This window comes from Macaca fascicularis, chromosome 15, assembly GCF_037993035.2.
Source record: "Macaca fascicularis isolate 582-1 chromosome 15, T2T-MFA8v1.1".
Lineage (NCBI taxonomy): Eukaryota > Metazoa > Chordata > Mammalia > Primates > Cercopithecidae > Macaca > Macaca fascicularis.
The window spans coordinates 2601930-2618357 of NC_088389.1; the positions used below are offsets into that span (position 1 = coordinate 2601930).

At 58.6% G+C, this 16428-nt stretch overlaps 1 protein-coding gene, 1 long non-coding RNA gene and 2 other non-coding genes across 4 annotated transcripts; all 4 read left to right on the forward strand.

Annotated features, from left to right (window-relative positions):
• The first annotated feature begins 1084 nt into the window (after positions 1–1084).
• On the forward strand, positions 1085–6265 carry LCN10 (lipocalin 10). Its single transcript, XM_045374130.3, has 6 exons — positions 1085–1216; positions 1982–2121; positions 2548–2618; positions 2886–2993; positions 3785–3883; positions 4596–6265. The coding sequence occupies exons 1-6, from the start codon at positions 1118–1120 to the stop codon at positions 4622–4624; spliced, it is 546 nt and encodes a 181-aa protein (XP_045230065.1). The 5' UTR covers positions 1085–1117; the 3' UTR covers positions 4625–6265.
• Positions 6266–12237: 5972 nt separating this feature from the next.
• On the forward strand, positions 12238–16012 carry LOC107127507 (uncharacterized). Its single transcript, XR_001485372.3, has 4 exons — positions 12238–12541; positions 13352–13392; positions 14035–14116; positions 15184–16012. It is a non-coding gene; the product is annotated as an uncharacterized lncRNA (long non-coding RNA).
• On the forward strand, positions 13561–13692 carry LOC123569277 (small nucleolar RNA SNORA17). Its single transcript, XR_006692916.1, has one exon. It is a non-coding gene; the product is annotated as a small nucleolar RNA SNORA17 (small nucleolar RNA).
• LOC123569276 (small nucleolar RNA SNORA43) lies at positions 14197–14330 on the forward strand. The gene has a single exon (XR_006692915.1). It is a non-coding gene; the product is annotated as a small nucleolar RNA SNORA43 (small nucleolar RNA).
• Positions 16013–16428: the final 416 nt, after the last annotated feature.

A 16428-nucleotide genomic window follows, 5' to 3' on the forward strand; every position in this document is an offset into this window, starting at 1 on the left:
CTCAGAATAAAGCAATTCCACAGCAAACCAGGAGTGCTCTTGACTGGGGGCCAGCCGGGGATTGCGGGGAGGATGGCAGGGGTCGTCACCAAGGGCCAAGCCACAGAACCATAGAGCCAGCTGCAGAGAAGACGTGTGCCCAACCCAGTCCCTTGCCAGAGTCCCTCTGGGTCTTCAGACACCCAAATTCAGGTCCCGGCTTGGAGGTGGGGGCTGGTCGGGGGACACAGCCTGGGAGGAAGCCAGCAATGACGTCCACCAGGACCATGGCTGGGATGCCACAGGCTCCACAGATTGCCTAGGACAAGAGCGCGGAGGCTGGTGGGGCTCAGAGGGGCCCCTGACCCCCCAGGCTCAGGCTTCTCTGGGCTGGGGTTGTGGCTCTTGCCTGGGCAGGGACGGGGACCCCAGATGCCCGAGCCTGCAGGTCCTCCTGTGTTCTGTTGGGGTGTGGGGGGCTGCCTGCCGTGCTGGGAGAAGCACAGGCCGTGGGGGCCTGGGGGCTAGATGCGGGGCTGGGGACTGTTCGAGGCTCATGCTGGGGTGAGGTGAGGCGCACACAGATGCTTTGACCTGCAAGGCTGGGTATGCACACACGTGCACATATGAGCACATACCCACACATGCACACACACACACTCACGGGCGCGGGCACACAGCCCCGGCCCACCCTTCGGTGCCTGCTCAGGTGCTGTGGTGCCAGGCCCTCAAGAAGGTGGCAGGGGCAGTGTGTGTGGCTGCCGCATGGTGCTCCCCACGTCCACATATGCCCCAGAAGGGCTACGACCAGCCCTTTGCCTGTCACCTGGGAGGCCTGGGATGAGGACCAGGGCTTAATGAGTCTCAGGGGCACAAACAGTGACTGCAGGCTGGGCACTGAGGGCAGGAGGGTCCTGGGGCCTCAGAGCGGCCTCTGTCTGCCGGGGCGGCCCAGGCCAGCAGTGACCACGGGGCGGAGCTGTGCGGGCTGCGCTGAGTGTCTGGGGGTGGTCCCTGGGCGGGGAGAGGGTAGCAGAGCCCAAGGTCACACCTGCTGCGTCCCTCCTCTCCCGACCCAGGCTGGTGGCTCCGGGGAGGTTTAAACACTGGCCTTGGTGGCTGAGGGAGGAGGAGGAGGATGAGGCAGGGGCTGCTGGTGCTGGTGCTGGTGCTGGCTGCAGGGTCCCAGGTGCAGGACTGGTACCCCAGGGAGTCCCACACCCTCAACTGGAACAAGGTGAGCCATGCGCCGCTGGTCCCTGAGCCGGGCACCGGCCCTGGAGCTGGAGGAGGCTCCTGCACAGTCTCCCGGTAGGGGCCCAGGAGCAGGGCTACCAGGAGTTCCAGGCACAGGCGATGCCCACCTGGCTTCTCCCACTGCAGCCTCCAGCACAGGGGCCCCGCAAGCTGCAGGGCAGAGGCAGGGAGCCTCGAGGGGTTCAGGGGAGTCGGGGGTTCAGGAGGGTCAGGGTGGAGGGGCCCAGAGAGCTGTGGTCGAGGAGGTTGGAAGACGCCGAGAGGGCAGAGTGGGTGTCGAGCAAGTGGGGCATGTTCTGTAGCGGGAGGGCCCGGGCACCTGCAGAGTGAGCCATGGGAGCAGCACTCATTGGCACAGTGGTGCCCAGGGCGCTGGGGTTGGCAGCAGGCAGAGTTGGGGGCCGAGGGCCGGCGGGAAGGGAAGTGGCCGAGCAGTATCCAGCCCCTAGGAGGCCACGTGGAAAGGAGCCGGGGCCTCTGAGGTAGGGAGGCCTTCCACCTGCTGGTGCCACGGCCCAGCCCTGTGCTGCCTGGGGTCCCTGACCTTCCGGGCACCTGGTTCTCTGCGGCCCAGCTCCAGTGGCCAGGGCTTGAGTGGCCGGGACCGAGGCGGCACCCAGGTGGGGCTGGAACTCCGGTTCACAGAAGGGTCGCTTGTCTCCTGGGTTCTCTAGCTGGGAACATCGGGGGTGGGGACAGCCCCTGGATGGCAGCTCTCGTCCCCGCCCACACACCTGCTGCGCAGTTTTCAGGGTTCTGGTACATTCTGGCCACGGCCACTGACGCCCAGGGATTCTTGCCGGCCAGGGACAAAAGGAAGCTGGGGGCGTCCGTGATAAAGGTGAACAAAGTAGGCCAGCTCCGGCTGCTCCTTGCTTTCAGCCGGTGAGTGGGCAGTGCCCCCCAGGCAAGGGTGTCCCCTTCCAGGAGGAGGGAACTGCCTGGGGGCTGGAAAGGAGTCTGGGAGGAGCCTGTCTGTCTGGAAGTTCCACAAGAACCGTCCCCCAACTTCCTCCCCCTGAACTCCAAGGAAGCCGCCTGCAGCCCCTGGGGCCCCCACACGGGTGGGAGTTGGGAGTGTCTCCCGTGCCGTGGGACAGGCCCCGGTCCGAATTGGAAAATCCTCACACCACAGAGCCTCAAATTGACAAGAGTTGGATAGTGAAGCAAAAAACTGGGGACCTGGTGCCCCAACCTTCCCAGGTCCCATGGGAGCAGGGGCGGGACCGAGATGTGTCAGTGGGACTCGGTGGCCGGAGTGGGGGAGGAGGGGTTCCCTGGTCTGCAGCCTGAGCCCCTGCCTTGCCCCAGGTTGAAGGGGTGCCAGTCCCAGGAGGTGATCCTGAGGAAAGACGGGAAGAAGCCGGTGTTCAGGAACACCTGTGCGTATGCGGTGGGCCTGAGGGAAGGACGGGAGGGCGGTGTGCTCGGGCTCTGAGCCCCGGAGGAGCTGCGTGGGACGCCTCTGTCCCCTCGGTGCCTTGAGCAGGCCTGGCCCGGGAGGGGAGGCCCCAGGAGGGCACTCAGTCCTTTCTGGACACTGCACCCGGCTGGGGGCTCCGAGGCCTCAGACACCAGGGGTCAGGGCTCTGGGTGGGCACAGCCACGCCATCCAGGAACCAGCGGGCATCTCTGGGCATCTCTTTCAGTGAAAGGGGTGAAGGCCTTCCACGTGCTGTCCACTGACTACAGCTACGGCCTGGTCTACCTCCGCCTGGGGCGCGCAGCCCAAAACTACAAGAACCTGCTGCTTTTCCGTGAGCGGGCACAGTGGATGGCAAAGGATGGTGGAGGGAGTGCAGAGAGAGGCATAGAGGGGTGCTGGGCACACGGGGCTGGGCAGGACCCGGGGGTGAGGTGGGCAGAGAGAGTGGGGGTTGGGGCGGTGGTCAGGGCAGGGGCAGTGGGAGCCGAGACCACAGCAGGCAGGTCCTGGAGGTCGCTGAAGCAAGGATGGGGGACGTCAGGAAGAGGCTGCAGAGCAGGGTGGGCCACCCAGGTGGCGTGGAGGCCACCAGGATGGTGGCAGGTGCAGGTGCGACGTTCTGGGTGAGGGATGCAGTGGGGATGAGGAGGTACCAGAGGGGTCCCAGGTAGGAGTCTGCCCGGGATGGAGGGGTGTGGAAGTGACCCGGTGTGGGTTAAGGGCCACAAACCCAATTCTAGGCACCAACCACTTGGGGTACAGGGAAAGGAGTGGCCCTCCGGTTGGAAGGGGTCGAGGGGAGGTGGGGTCCTGGGGTCTCAGTCGAGGCAGGGCACGCTCAGGGTGCAGCAAGCCGGGGCACAGCTGGGGGATGGCTGGAGGGTATTCTGCAAGCAGAGAGGGCTCCCCAGGCAACAGCGTGGTGACCCTGGCTTCCCAAGCCTAGCTGCCTCGTAAGTGGGGAGGGACCCAGAGGCCACTGTCCTCCTGTGGCCGATCCCTGCTTCACACCTAAGCTCTGAGGACATTTCAGCAGCTCCCAGGGTGGCGATGGGGGCCAGGGTGCAGATGCTAAAATGGCCAGAGCTGGAGCCTCTGATGTGATCCTGATCTCAACCTCAGATAGACAGAACGTTTCGAGCTTCCAGAGTCTGAAGGAATTCATGGATGCGTGTGACATTCTGGGGCTCTCCAAGGCCGCCGTCATCCTCCCGAAAGACGGTAAACTGTGCCCTCAGCCTTTTGCCCTACTGGCCCCACCTGCCCGTCCCACCCAACGGGGAGCTGATTCATTGAGGGAAGGAGAAACGAAAGGACCCATCTGAAAGGTGCCATTTTTTTTTTTTTGAGACGGAGTCTGGCTGTGTCGCCCAGGCTGGAGTGCAGTGGCCGGATCTCAGTTCACTGCAAGCTCCGCCTCCTGGGTTCACGCCATTCTCCTGCCTCAGCCTCCCGAGTAGCTGGGACTACAGGCACCTGCCACCACACCCGGCTAGTTTTTTGCATTTTTTTAGTAGAGACGGGGTTTCACCGTGTTAGTCAGGATGGTCTCGATCTCCTGACCTCGTGATCCGCCCATCTTGGCCTCCCAAAGTGCTGGGATTACAGGCTTGAGCCACCGTGCCCGGCCGAAAGGTGCCATTTTAAAGATCTGCCCAAATATGCCTCCTGCCCCGCCTCCTGCCACCCCTGAGAATCGGGGCTTGGCCTGGCAGGCCTTGCACCGACAGCAAGAGGTGCCCAGAGCAGATGCTGCATCTGACCAGGAGGTGCCACGGCTGTGGCTACAGGATCGGGGGCTGCATGGCTGTGTTCTCGTGGTGCCCAAGACGAGCACGCGTGGAACCAGGGGGTGGCCGGGGCAGACGTGTTCATGGCTCGTGTTTCTCCTCCGAGCAGCCAACCCACGCATGGTCGTTTTCCTCTCCCACAGCTTCCTGTGCACACACCATCCTGCCATGAGAGCCAGCGTCCTCTGCTCTTTCCTTCCGAAGTGTGGTCCTCCCAGACCCGGGGAGCATTGTTCCAGACGTCAGGTGGAGACCGCGGCTTGTTGAGAGGTGTTTGGTGGCTCTAGGTCGTTGACAGTGTGAAACTCAAGTGTTTCAAGGGATCCTTTATGATCACAGAAAGAATGAGGAAGAAGGGTACAGGCTGACCGGGTGGCGAGATGTCAGCCAGGCCCCTTCCGCAGTGTCCTCTGGAGCACACTGCAGGCCGCTGCTGTTCCCTGTCTTCCATGAAATAGACCACAGGCTGGCCCAATGCAGTCCTCGCCATGTGCCTTCCCTCTGCCCTCCATGCCGCCGCCACCCTCTGTGTTCCTTGGCACTTTCTCAGGAAGCCGTTTGCACCCAACATGGAGGAGCCCCCAGGACGTGCCAGGCAGCGTGCTGCCCCTGTGGCTGCATTAGGGAGCAGAATCGGCAAAACGCAGTCCCAGAGTTAATGCCCGATCAGGAGAAGCCAACCTCAGCAGCGTGATCACCCGGATACTCGAGTATAGACCCTAGATCATCCGGATACTCGAGCATAGACTCTAGAAGTCTATCTAGGGGCAGCCAGGGCCCAACAACAGCAGGTCTGACTCATTCCATCCAGGGCAGCATCAGGGAGAGCTTCCTGGGGGAAGTGGCATTTGGGTTGACCAGGGAAGGGTGGTGGGTATTAAGTCAGTTCGGGTGGGGCTGGAGGAGCAGGGGTGCATCCCTAGAACAGGATGTGACTTCTGAAAAGACATCAGAGTAGAGAAAATGGCTTCTCAAGGAGATTGGGCATGCCAGTATGAGCACGGCGGTGGGGAGAGCCACGCAGAGGAGCAGGAGGGGGCCCACCGGACCATGGCACCTTGAAGGCCGCAGTGAAGGGCTTGGGTCTCATTCAAGGGGTGATTGTAGCAGGACGAGCCACAGACAAAACTCCTCAGACACCGGATTAAAGAAGGAAGAGGTTTTTTATTCGGCCGGGAGTGTCGGCAGACTCGCATCTTAAGAGCCGAGCTCTCCGAGAAAGAAATTCCTAGCCCTTTTAAGGGCTTACAACTCTAAGGGGTCCACGTGAAAAGGTCATAATAGATCAAGTAAGCGTGAGGAACGTGACTGGGGGCTACATCCATCAGCTAACAGAACAAGAAGTTTTACAGTGCTTTCTCCTACAATGTCTGGAATTCACAGATAACACTAGTAGTTTTGGCCAGGGGTTAATAATATTATTATTATTTTAACCACCGGGGCCAGGTGGTGACGCCAAGGTCATCTGGCTATTTATCTTCCTTCTGTTTCTTTCCAACTTTTTGCTTTCTCCCTTTTCCCCTGTCTTATAAACTAGGGAAAAGGGGAGGTGGGGGAGACGCTGGGAAGGACAACAGGGGAAGTGGTGGTCTCATTCCATATGATGACGGGAGGTTGTCTGAGACGAACCCCCTCGCTGAATGAATGGACCTTCTTCTGGCCAAGGGGGTTCCCAAGAAACCCTGAACCCCTGAACCCGAGTCCTCGGCCATGACGGGGTGAGAGGTCAGACCCCTCAGAGAGTGGTTCTGTGCAGTCCATGGAGAATTCACTCAGCTGCACGTGTACATGCTTCTCCTTTCATGAATATTCATGACTCCTCCTGAAGCTTGTTGAACATCTGTATTTGGCCATCTCCTTCAGCACAAATTCCTGTTCCCTCTGCCCCTCCCTCCAAGTGTCTGTTCCAGGCTTCTGGCCCGAGGCTACGCTTCCCAGCCTGTCAGAAGGGCTGCCTTGCTGGCTGCAATCCCTTATGAGAAATAAAGCTCTCCTGTGTGCAGAAAAGTAGTTAGGAGCCCAAGCAACATGGTGAGACCTCATCTCTACAAAAAATACAAAAATTAGCTGAGCGTGGTGGTGGACGCCTGTAGTCCCAGCTACTCAGGAGGCTGAGGTGGGAGGACTGCTTGAGCCTGGGAGGATCACGCCACTGCACTCCTGCCTGGGCAACAGGCTGAAGCCTTGTCTCAAAAGATATATACATAGGCCAGGACAGTGGCTTACACTTGTAATCCCAGCACTTTGGGAGGCCGAAGCAGGCGGATTACGAGGTCAAGAGATCAAGACCATCCTGGCCAACACGGTGAAACCGTTTCTCTATTAAAAATACTAAAAAATTAGCCAGACGTGGTGGCACACGCCTGTAATCCCAGCTATTCAGGAAAATTGCTTGAACCCAGGAGGCAGAAGTTGCAGTGAGCCAAGATCGTGCCACTGTACTCCAGCCTGGGTTACAGAGCAGACACCGTCTCAATAAACATTAAAGAGTGGCGGAGATGTGACCACCTCTTCCAGAATCCCAGGCCAAGGCACAGTCATGGAGAGGTGGGCCCAGGTCCCCTGGCCCCCCTCCGATATCTCTGCTCCCTCACGCCGGCTAGCTGCAGAGGCAGGACGTGAGCTGAGCGGGAGCCCCATACTGCCGTCCAGCCTCGAGAACCCCGAGTGTGGGCCTCTGAACCGCCCATTCACCAGGGTGAGGGCAATTGCTCTGTTCCGGGGCCTCCGGCTCTGCTCCCTCCCTTCCCTGGGCCCAGGGAAGCTGCCAGCTCCACAACTCAATCCTGTCAGTGGGGAGAAGGAGGAGGAAGAAGGGAAGGAGCTGGGAGAATGGGGAGAGGGGCCACTTGGGGTCCCACGGACAGGGAGGGAGGGACAGCAGGCGAGGTTAGATGCGCACACACCACCCACACCAGTGCACCTCCCTCTGCGGCGTGCCAGCTGGTGGGTCAGAGTTGCTTGAGGTTCTGTGGGTGCCAGCCGCCACCCTCTGCAGAGCCCGTGCGGTCTATGACGCCCTTTCATCACACACAGCCCTGTGGGTTAGGTCCACTTCATGGCCCTGGAGTGAGCCTCAGAGACACCACAACCTCAGCTGCTTCCTGAACACCACCATTTCCCTGACCCCCATTTCAGAGGCAGCGGCACGGCCAGGGTTCTCTCTGGAGGAAGATGAGAACAAGTATCCAGGGGAGGCTGGGTGCGGTGGTTCACGCCTGTAATCCCAGCACTTTGGGAGGGAGGCACAGGTAGGTGGATCACCTGAGGTCAGGAATATGAGACCAGCCTGGCTAACATGGTGAAACCTCCTCTTTACTAAAAATACAAAAATTAGCCAGGCGTGGTGGTGCATGCCTGTAATCCCAGCTACTTGGAAGCCTGAGGCAGGAGAATCCCTTGAACTGGGGAGATGGAGGCTATAGTGAGCCGAGATCGTGCCACTATACTCCAGCCTGGGTGACAGAGCAAGGCTCAGCCTCAAAAAAAAAAAAAAAAAATTGTCCGGGGGAGCCCACAGGTGTGCCTGCTACCGATGAGCCCCCAGGTGAGCCCACAGCCCATGGACATCCTCACTCGCTGGCAGCAGAGACAGCTGCGGCCAGGCGGATGGGGCTGGCCGGCATTCCTGGAGGGCCCTGTGCAATTCTGTCCTGGAGTTACAATGGTCACTCCGCTGGGCCTTCGAGGTCCAGGTTGGGGATGAAAAAGTGGCAGGGAGTGGCCTGAGGCTCTTGCCAGAGCCCCATAATTTTGGTCATAGTTTGCAATTCCCAAAGGTTCCGGCACGGGACTGGGCACCTGTGTGGCCCCATGGAAGGTGTTTATTTATTTTTATTTTATTTATTTATTTTTTGAAGGTGTTTAAAGACCCAGAGTCACCAGTTTGGGCTGACAGCTTTTTTACTGCACGTGACTGGGTCATCTTTCTTCTTTCTGTTAAGCAAAAGCCCTAACAGTTTCAAAGAACTGGATAGGAAGGGCCGACCTCCGGGTGACGAAAGCAAGGTGGACCGTGGGGTCAGGCTGAGTGTGTCTGGCCTGCACTGTGAACGGCCACCGGCTGTGGGAGGTCCTGACATGCCCCAATACTGCAAACTGGGGACATCAGAAGCTCATTCTCAGTTCTAGAGGCCTGGACTTGGGAGTCCAGACCCGGGTGTTGCAGCATTGCGCTCCTCCAAGGGCGCTGAAGGAGGCTCTTTCCTTTCTCTTCCAGCTGCGGGCGGTGCTGGTAGGTCTGGGTGTTCTGAGGCTGGGGCTGTACCTCTCCCATCACTGTCCCCGCCTCTTGAGGCCTTGTCTGCTGTAGCCGGCCCTCCTCCTCTCAGCAGTCATTGGATCTAGGACCTTATTTTGTCTTTGGATTTGTTTTTTTTTTGTGATAGGGTCTCACTCTGTCGCTCAGGCTGGAGGGCCGTGGCATAATCATGGCTCACTCCAGCCTCGACCTCCTGGGCCAAAGCAATCCTCCTACCTCAGCCTCCCGCGTAGCTGGGATGAGTGTGCAGCATGACACCAGCTAACTTGTTTTTATTTTTTGTAGATCCGGGGTCTTTCTATGCTGCCTGGGCTGGTCTCGAACTCCTGGACCCAAGTATCCTCCCAGCTTGATTTCCCAAAGTGCTGGGGTTACAGGTGTGAGCCGCTGCGCCCAGACACCTGATTCCACCCACAGTCTGGGGTTACAGGTTCAGGTGGAACGACATTTTGGGGACACTGTTCAGCCCTGCACAGTCAGCTTCCCCCGATCTGCCCCTGCCAGGGTCAGACCTCCCCAGCACTCTCCCTTCCCCATGGGGGCCTGATCCCTGCTCATGGCCAAAACGTCCTGGGGGTGCCTGGCTTCACACACTCTGCAGCCCCAGGAGCACCTGCCAGCAGCCCTGCGGGGCTCCACTGGGTACTCTGACTTGTACTCACCCTTCCACCTCCGTCACGTAACCAGGGGCAGGGGCGTGACACCTGCACCTTCCCACTCCCACACCCACTGCCCACTTCACCGCCCACTTCATTTGGACTTCGTGTAGCGGCCAAGAGCCCCTACGTTTTCTCCAGGAATGTCTTCCAGCCTCAGGGCCAGCTTCGTCCAGGCCTCGACCTGAAGATGATCACACGCCTCCTTCAAAGCCCTCCCCATCAGTGCCGATCAACAAAGCAATTCCAGAATGTTCCAACCCTCAGGGGTGTGGTAGGGGGGAGAGCTTGAGGGGGGGAATGCAAACCCTTGGTAATGACCTTGGTAATGACCTTGGTGTGAACCTGTGTGTCCACAAGGCAGCCAGAGCAGGGAGGGGAAGGTGTCCACGTTTAGTTGATTTGTTGTTTTATCCAGAATGGTGATCTGTGAAGTCTGGAAGAAATTCTGAGTCGTCACAGAGAGTGTGGGTGCTCTGGGACTGCAGGCTGTCTGTTGCTGTCACTTTTGTTTTGTTTTGTTTTGTTTTGAGACAGAGTCTTACTCTGTTGCGCAGGCTGGAGTGCAGTGGCACGATCTCTGCTCACTGCAACCTCTGCCTCCCAGGTTCAAGTGATTCTCCTGCCTCAGCCTTCCGCTAGCTGGGATTACAGGCGTGTGCCACCACGCCCGGCTGATTTTGCATTTGTAGTAGAGACGGGTTTTCCCATGTTGGCCAGGCTGGTCTCGAACTCCTGACCTCACGGGATCCGCCCGCCTCGGCCTCCCAAAGTGTTGGCCTTATAGGTGTGAGCCACCACACCCAGCCCAGGCTGACTTGCACAGAAGTGCCACCTACCTACCCTCTGATTTCTGTCATGTGACCCGGGGCAGGAGATGCGACATCTCCACCTTCTAAGTACCCCACTGTCACGGGGCAGCTCCTCTCTCAGGTGCTGGGGTTCAGGTCCTCTCCTGGGTCTCAGCAGGTCGTGGCCTGCTTCGGGGCTACGCACACCGGTTTCAGTAAGTGCTCGGTAGCTCTGCCCCCCAGCACAGAGCAAGTGCTGGGTGGGGGTGCAGGGGACTCAGTATCTCTGGAGGAGGAGATGTTTCTTGCCCTCTCTCCACAGCTAGAGCTTTCACTAGCTACAGAGCTACAGCCAACTCCTGCACCAGCTCAGAAGGTAGAGCCAGCTCCAGCTCCAACTCTGGTGCTAGTTCCAGGATCAGAGCCAGCTCCAGCTCCAACTCTGGTGCTAGTTCCAGGATCAGAGCCAGCTCCAGCAGCACACCCAGAGATAGGGGCAGCTCTAGCCACCTTTGTGCCGGCTCCAGTACAGCTCCAGCATCCGCCCTCCAGCCAGGAACAGCTTCAAAACCATTTGCATGGCCTCAAGCCAGTGACAGGTCCAGAGGCAGGGCCAGCTGCAGCACCACCTCCAGAGCCAGAGCTGGCACCAGACATAAAGCGATGGCTGATTCCACAACCAGAACCAGAATTAGAGGCCCCTCCAGCTACAGCCATCTCAGACCTGCACCAGCTTCAGCACGACAGCCAGAGTTCCTGCCAGCTCTAGAGCGAAATCCAATCAAGAACCAGCTGTAGCACCATAGCCAGAGCTAGGACCAGCTCTGACACTCTTCCCAGGGCAAAGACTAGCAACAGCAACACAGCTAGAGGCAGTTCCAGAACGTCAGTCCCCGGGGCAGAGCCAGTTTGTCTCCAACACCCATGTCAGTGCTAGGACAGAGCCTGCACCATCTCTGGAGTCGGAGCCTGCTCTGGTGCCAGCTCCAGCCCCAACACCAGGTGGGGCCACACAGGGAGGCGCATCAGACCACACAGCTGCAGCCCAGTTGCGAGGTGTCCTGGGGTCCTGGGCTGGGGCGTTTCTTAGGAGCCCTGAGGTGTTTTCTGGCTTTGCAAAGGCAATGAAAATTTGAGTTGAATTTATCAACAGGTCCTGCCCCCTCTAAGCCAGCACCCGAGCTGCAGCCAGCTCTTATGCCAGGTCCTGCACCCCGGCCTTCCTGGCCTTTGCCTGTGGCTGCAGAGAGCAGGCTGAGCAAGAAGCCTCATCTCCTGGTGTCCCCTCCAGGCTTAAGGCCAGAGCGGTCTGCGCTGAGCAATGCAGAGGCTGCCCAGCCCCAGGACAGCAGCGCGGCTTTCCTCCCAGCCCCTGCGGCTCTGGCCTGTCATCCCCTGCTCTGCAGTTCGCGTCCTGGTCCGAGTCCCGGCACCACCGTTCGCAGCCGGGCGACCGCGGCGAGTCGCTTGGTCGCGAGGTCTCGGTGTCCCGCCCTGCGCGGTGACCGAGGTCCCTGGACAGAGCGCAGACAAGGCGCTGGGCAGGCCTGGCCGGGGTTACCCCGCCGGCCGGGACCCTCGCCCGCCTCAGCAATCATTAGGCGCCTGGTGTGTACCCGCGCCATGGCCGACACCGGTAGAGCCCCTGGTGGTGAAGGGACGGGGCGCGTCGTGGGAGTCCCACGCTGCCCCGGGCGGGCGCTGTTCGGCAGTCACGGGAGCCGCGGATGGCTGGGACCACGGGGACCCACGGGCTCGTGGAACGTCCTCCTGACCCGGCCTGGGAATCCTCCGCGAAAACGGGGAGCCGCGAGTGCCCGCGGCGTGCCCGGCACCTGGCGGGTCGGCGACGGCGCGGCCCCGGCTGCTGGCCCTGTGGGGCGTCGCGGTGCAGGCACTTCCGCAGCTCTGCGTGGCGAACCCACGCGCCCACCCGCCAGCCACAGAGCAGCGCCCACCGGCGGGCGCGGGGAGCGGCACGGCCGGGGACCGCCGGGGGGCGCTGCTTGGGCGGGGAGGATTGACTCCTGCGGGCCGCCGTCCGCGCTATAAAAGCTGCGGCGCGTCCTCTCGCGTCCTCTGCGCGCGCCGGCGGCTGCCATGGTGGGTCGGCTCTTTGCATTCTCCTGCCGCCCCTTTCCCGAGCGCCTGCGCGGGCCCCGCCCTGCGTTCTTGCTCTCGCGGGCGCTGCGCGGCCTAAGGGACTCGGCTGCCGGCCTCCGGTTGCGGGGTAGGGGCGGGCTCTGACCTGGGGCGTCCTGGCCGCGTGAGCCGCGGGATGGGGCCCGGGCCGCGGAGGAGGCGCCGCTGCTGTGTTCCTTGGTGGAGAGGGCGCTGCCCGGCCCTGCGCGGTTTCCAGCCAGGAAGCTTCGAGAATCCTGGTGAGAGCTCAGTGCGCGAATTCGGAGCTTAGAGAAAAGCATCCGGTTCACCCACGACCCTTCCGCTCCTGCTGCTGCTTCCCGAGTCGCTGAGGCTGTGGGAAGATGTTTGTCGCATCTTTGAAAAATGGATTTCTTAGGCAGTGTCCACGCGTCTGGTGGTTGCTGTGTCACTGTGGCTGCTCAGCGGGAGGCTGTTCTGGCCGAAGGAGGACTGCTCAGTTGTGTGGCGGGCATTCCGCCTTATAGTCCTGGTGCCTTGGTACCTGCAGGGGATCAGCAGCCCGCGTTCCGTGGCACAGTGTTGTAACTCCAGCTCCCCTCCCGCAAATTAACCAGAGAGTAAGGGGAGAGAGTAACCTGGGTCGGATTTTTCTAGAATGGCCCTTGTGGCAGTGAGCTTTTTGGTGGCAGGGATCATCTTTGGTCCACCCTCCTGGAGACCGGGAACGCGGCCTTTTTTGAGACAGAGTCTCGCTCTGTAGACCAGGCTGGAGTGCGGTGGCGCGATCTCAGCTCGCTGCCACGTCTGCCTCCTGGGTTTAAGCGATTTTCCTGCTTCAGCCTCCCGAGTAGCTGGGATTACAGGCGCCCAACACCAGGCCAGCTAACTTTTTTTTTTTTTTTTTTTTTTTTTTTTTGTATTTTTAGTGGAGACGGGATTTCACCATGTTGGCCAGGCTGGTTTTGAACTCCTGATCTCAAGTGATCCCGCCCGCCTCGGCCTCCCAAAAAAATGCAGTGTTTGTGTGATGACCTTCTGTGGTGTTTGCAAGATTTATACAAAATTGGGGTTTCTTTTTTCTCTAGGACGTGTGCTCACTGGAAACGGCATGTGCTTGGGGTGTTGGGTAAGTTGGTACGTGGGAGCTGGAACAGGGTCAATCCTCCAGTGTAACTAAGCCCTGCTATGCGACATCTTCAGTGACTGGAGGGACCAGTCGGTCTTGTGTTCACGTTGTGGCTAGAAGCTGTCTCTCCAGGGGAATAAAAACGGATTATTTCATCTTCTACAGGACACTGCCCCTAGAGGCGTTGCAGCTGTGGCTGCCGTGTCACATCTGTGTCATTAGGTGGCAGAGATTAGAGAGGCTATGTCTACGCTCGGCGTTCTGCCCCGTGAACGTTTGAATGTTTGATAGTCTGACACTCCTGTTTTATGGACAGGCATCTGTTTTCCTTTGCTGGTATCAGAGGGCAGGCCTTGTGAGTGGGCTTTCTAACCCTTGCTCTGGGCTAGGCTGGCTAGGGGTCTGAAGGGATAGTGGGAAGGTAGAGGGTACCTCCAGGAGCAGCCTTCAGGAGTGAGTTTTAAGAACCTGTGAGAGGATCGGTCAGGTCTGGCGTGCGCTGGGTCACACCATACACCATGTCAGGATCACGCAGGACAGGACTGGGGAAGGGTTTGCTGGTGTCTGAGTTAATAGCAGTAACGGCAGCCACTTGATTGTGTTCTTGATTCTTTGCCAAGCATTCTTTGTTATTTAACACAGGAAGGTGACTTCGCCTGTGATGGACTTCCAGTGTGAGCACTGGCCAGGGTGACCAGGCTGACCTGCACCAGCCCTGATCAAGGTAAGAGGCGAGGCGGAAGCTTGCCCTCCCTCCCTGCCTGCCCTTGCTGCCGGGTGGGTGTGAGTGGCTGCCCTGCAGATGCTGTCCTGGACCTGTCGGCACCAGACAGTTGCTCTGCCGTGCCTGTGACCTCGGGGCAAAGAGGAAGTGGCGATTTCTACACTCAGTGCCCGGGAACCAGTGGGCACTGAGAATGGTTTATGGCCTGACATGACATGACTTGCAGCCAAAGCCAGGCAGCGTTTGGGTTTTGCTTTGGAAAACACCTTACCTGCTTTGCTCCATGAGGGAGGGGCAGCAACATTGCTGGGAACCCTGAGGTGTAGATATGTATAAATGAGGTGCGTGTGTGTCTGAAGCTCCGGGCACTTGTGGGGTTACCAGGAGTGTGCGTCTCACTCCCAGGCCTTGTTCTGGGAATTATTCTGCAGGTCTGTCTGGGAGGCCTTGGGCAAGTTTGACTAAGAGCAGTTGAGCTGGGGTAAACAGGCTATTTGGAAACAGGGATCCTCTCCCCAAAATGGGTAGGAATGGGGGTACAGAGGCCAAAGACACAGCCACACGTCCTGCAATGCCTGGGACGCCCCACAGTGAAGAGTGATGTGGCTCTAAATGTCAGCAGTGCCAGTGTTAAATTTCTGCCAAGAGATCATATCAAGAAAGATAACTTTAAAATACAGTTTGCGGAGGCTGAGCGCGGTGGCTCAGGCCTGTAATCCCAGCACTTTGGGAGGTCGAGGCAGGTGGATCACCTGAGGTCAGGAGTTCAAGACCAGCCTGAAACCCCGTCGCTACTAAAAATACAAAAATTAGCCAGGTGTGGTGGTGCGAGCCTGTAATCCCAGCTATTTGGGAGGCTGAGGCAGGAGAATCGCTTGAACCTGGAAGGCAGAGGTTGCAGTGAGCCAAGATCACGCCACTGTACTCCAGCCTGGGTAACAGAGTGGGACTCTGTCTTGGAAAAAAAGAAAGTTTCAGGATTTCATAAATTGGGTTCTCTGAAGGTCATTTGGTGAATCCAGGTTAAAAAACGCTGGTCTGCATCACTGTCCTTGTTTGCTTTTCAGATGCAGAGGCCAGGATGTGGGCCCAGCCCTGTGCAGGAGGCTGGCTGGAATAAAGGTACAGATACAGGCCTTGCCCCCTCTGGGACCACTGGCACTCGGGGTGTTTGCAGCCTCAGAGCCCAGCTTTCCACAAGCCCACCTGCCCCCAGGGCCACAGCTGCATCTCCTGCTCTGCTTTCATTACAGGGATGAGCAGGCTGGCATTGGGGCACTCGCTGCCCCTGCCTGGGTAGTGCTGTGTATTCCAGCCAGGGGCCACTGCCAGGACCACCCCTCCATTTTCATATCGCGATTCTTTTTTTTTTTTTTTTTTTTGAGACAGAGTCTCGCTCTGTCGCCCAGGCTGGAGTGCAGTGGCGCGATCTCGGCTCACTGCAAGCTCCACCTCCCGGGTTCACGCCATTCTCCTGCCTCAGCCTCCCGAGTAGCTGGGACTACAGGCGCCCACAACCGCGCCCGGCTAATTTTTTGTATTTTTAGTAGAGACGGGGTTTCACCGTGGTCTCGATCTCCTGACCTTGTGATCCGCCCGCCTCGGCCTCCCAAAGTGCTGGGATTACAGGCGTGAGCCACCGCGCCCGGCAATATCGCAATTCTTAAGTTCTGCCATTGTGGTATTCTGGTGGAAAAAAAAAACCGGTTGCTTGGCTGTTTTTGAACTGCCTGGAACCTAAGATCCTGAATTTTCCCCTCTAAGGGGGAAAATATATATGGAAAACGTTTATTTTGAAATACAGAATGAAGTGAATTAAAAGATTTAATGCACACTTCTTCAAGGATAGTATTTCTGTGTTGGCAAAATTTGAGAATAAATTGGCCTTGAATGGAATGGATTGTCTTGACTCAGACGTTGGGAGCAGAGCCCGGCCTGAAGAAAGGTGTTGCTGTGGTGGGATCTTCTCCTGGGGGACAGTTGCTGGGTGCCCTGGGCTACTGGGGAGAGTGCACAGGGCTGGAGAAGAAGTTTCTAGAGAATGAATTGTACATCTCATGGCTGGATTTTGTAAAATCAGTTTTTAAAATAACGCGTAAATCTGTTTTGTTACTAGAACACCTTTTTGTTCTGTTGTGTCACGGCCCAGGTTTAGGGGTACTGGTCATTGGCTGTTGCAGAAGCCGCTGTGTTTGGGGAACTGCCCTGGTGGCTTCAGAGGTGTGTGTGGGTTGAAGGGCAGGCAGGGGCTCTGGAACAGATCTCACCTTGTACTAACACCTGAGGGCTGCCTCCCCAGGATTCAGGGGCTC

What these genes read in the sequence shown, in the direction of transcription:
- LCN10 (XM_045374130.3), top strand. Translation starts at nt 1,118, where the DNA reads ATGAGGCAGGGGCTGCTGGTGCTGGTGCTGGTGCTGGCTGCAGGGTCC. An exon ending in CTGCTCCTTGCTTTCAGCCG is followed by an intron (nt 2,122 to 2,547) that starts GTGAGTGGGCAG and finishes GCCTTGCCCCAG; the next exon opens with GTTGAAGGGGTGCCAGTCCC. An exon ending in CAAGAACCTGCTGCTTTTCC is followed by an intron (nt 2,994 to 3,784) that starts GTGAGCGGGCAC and finishes TCTCAACCTCAG; the next exon opens with ATAGACAGAACGTTTCGAGC.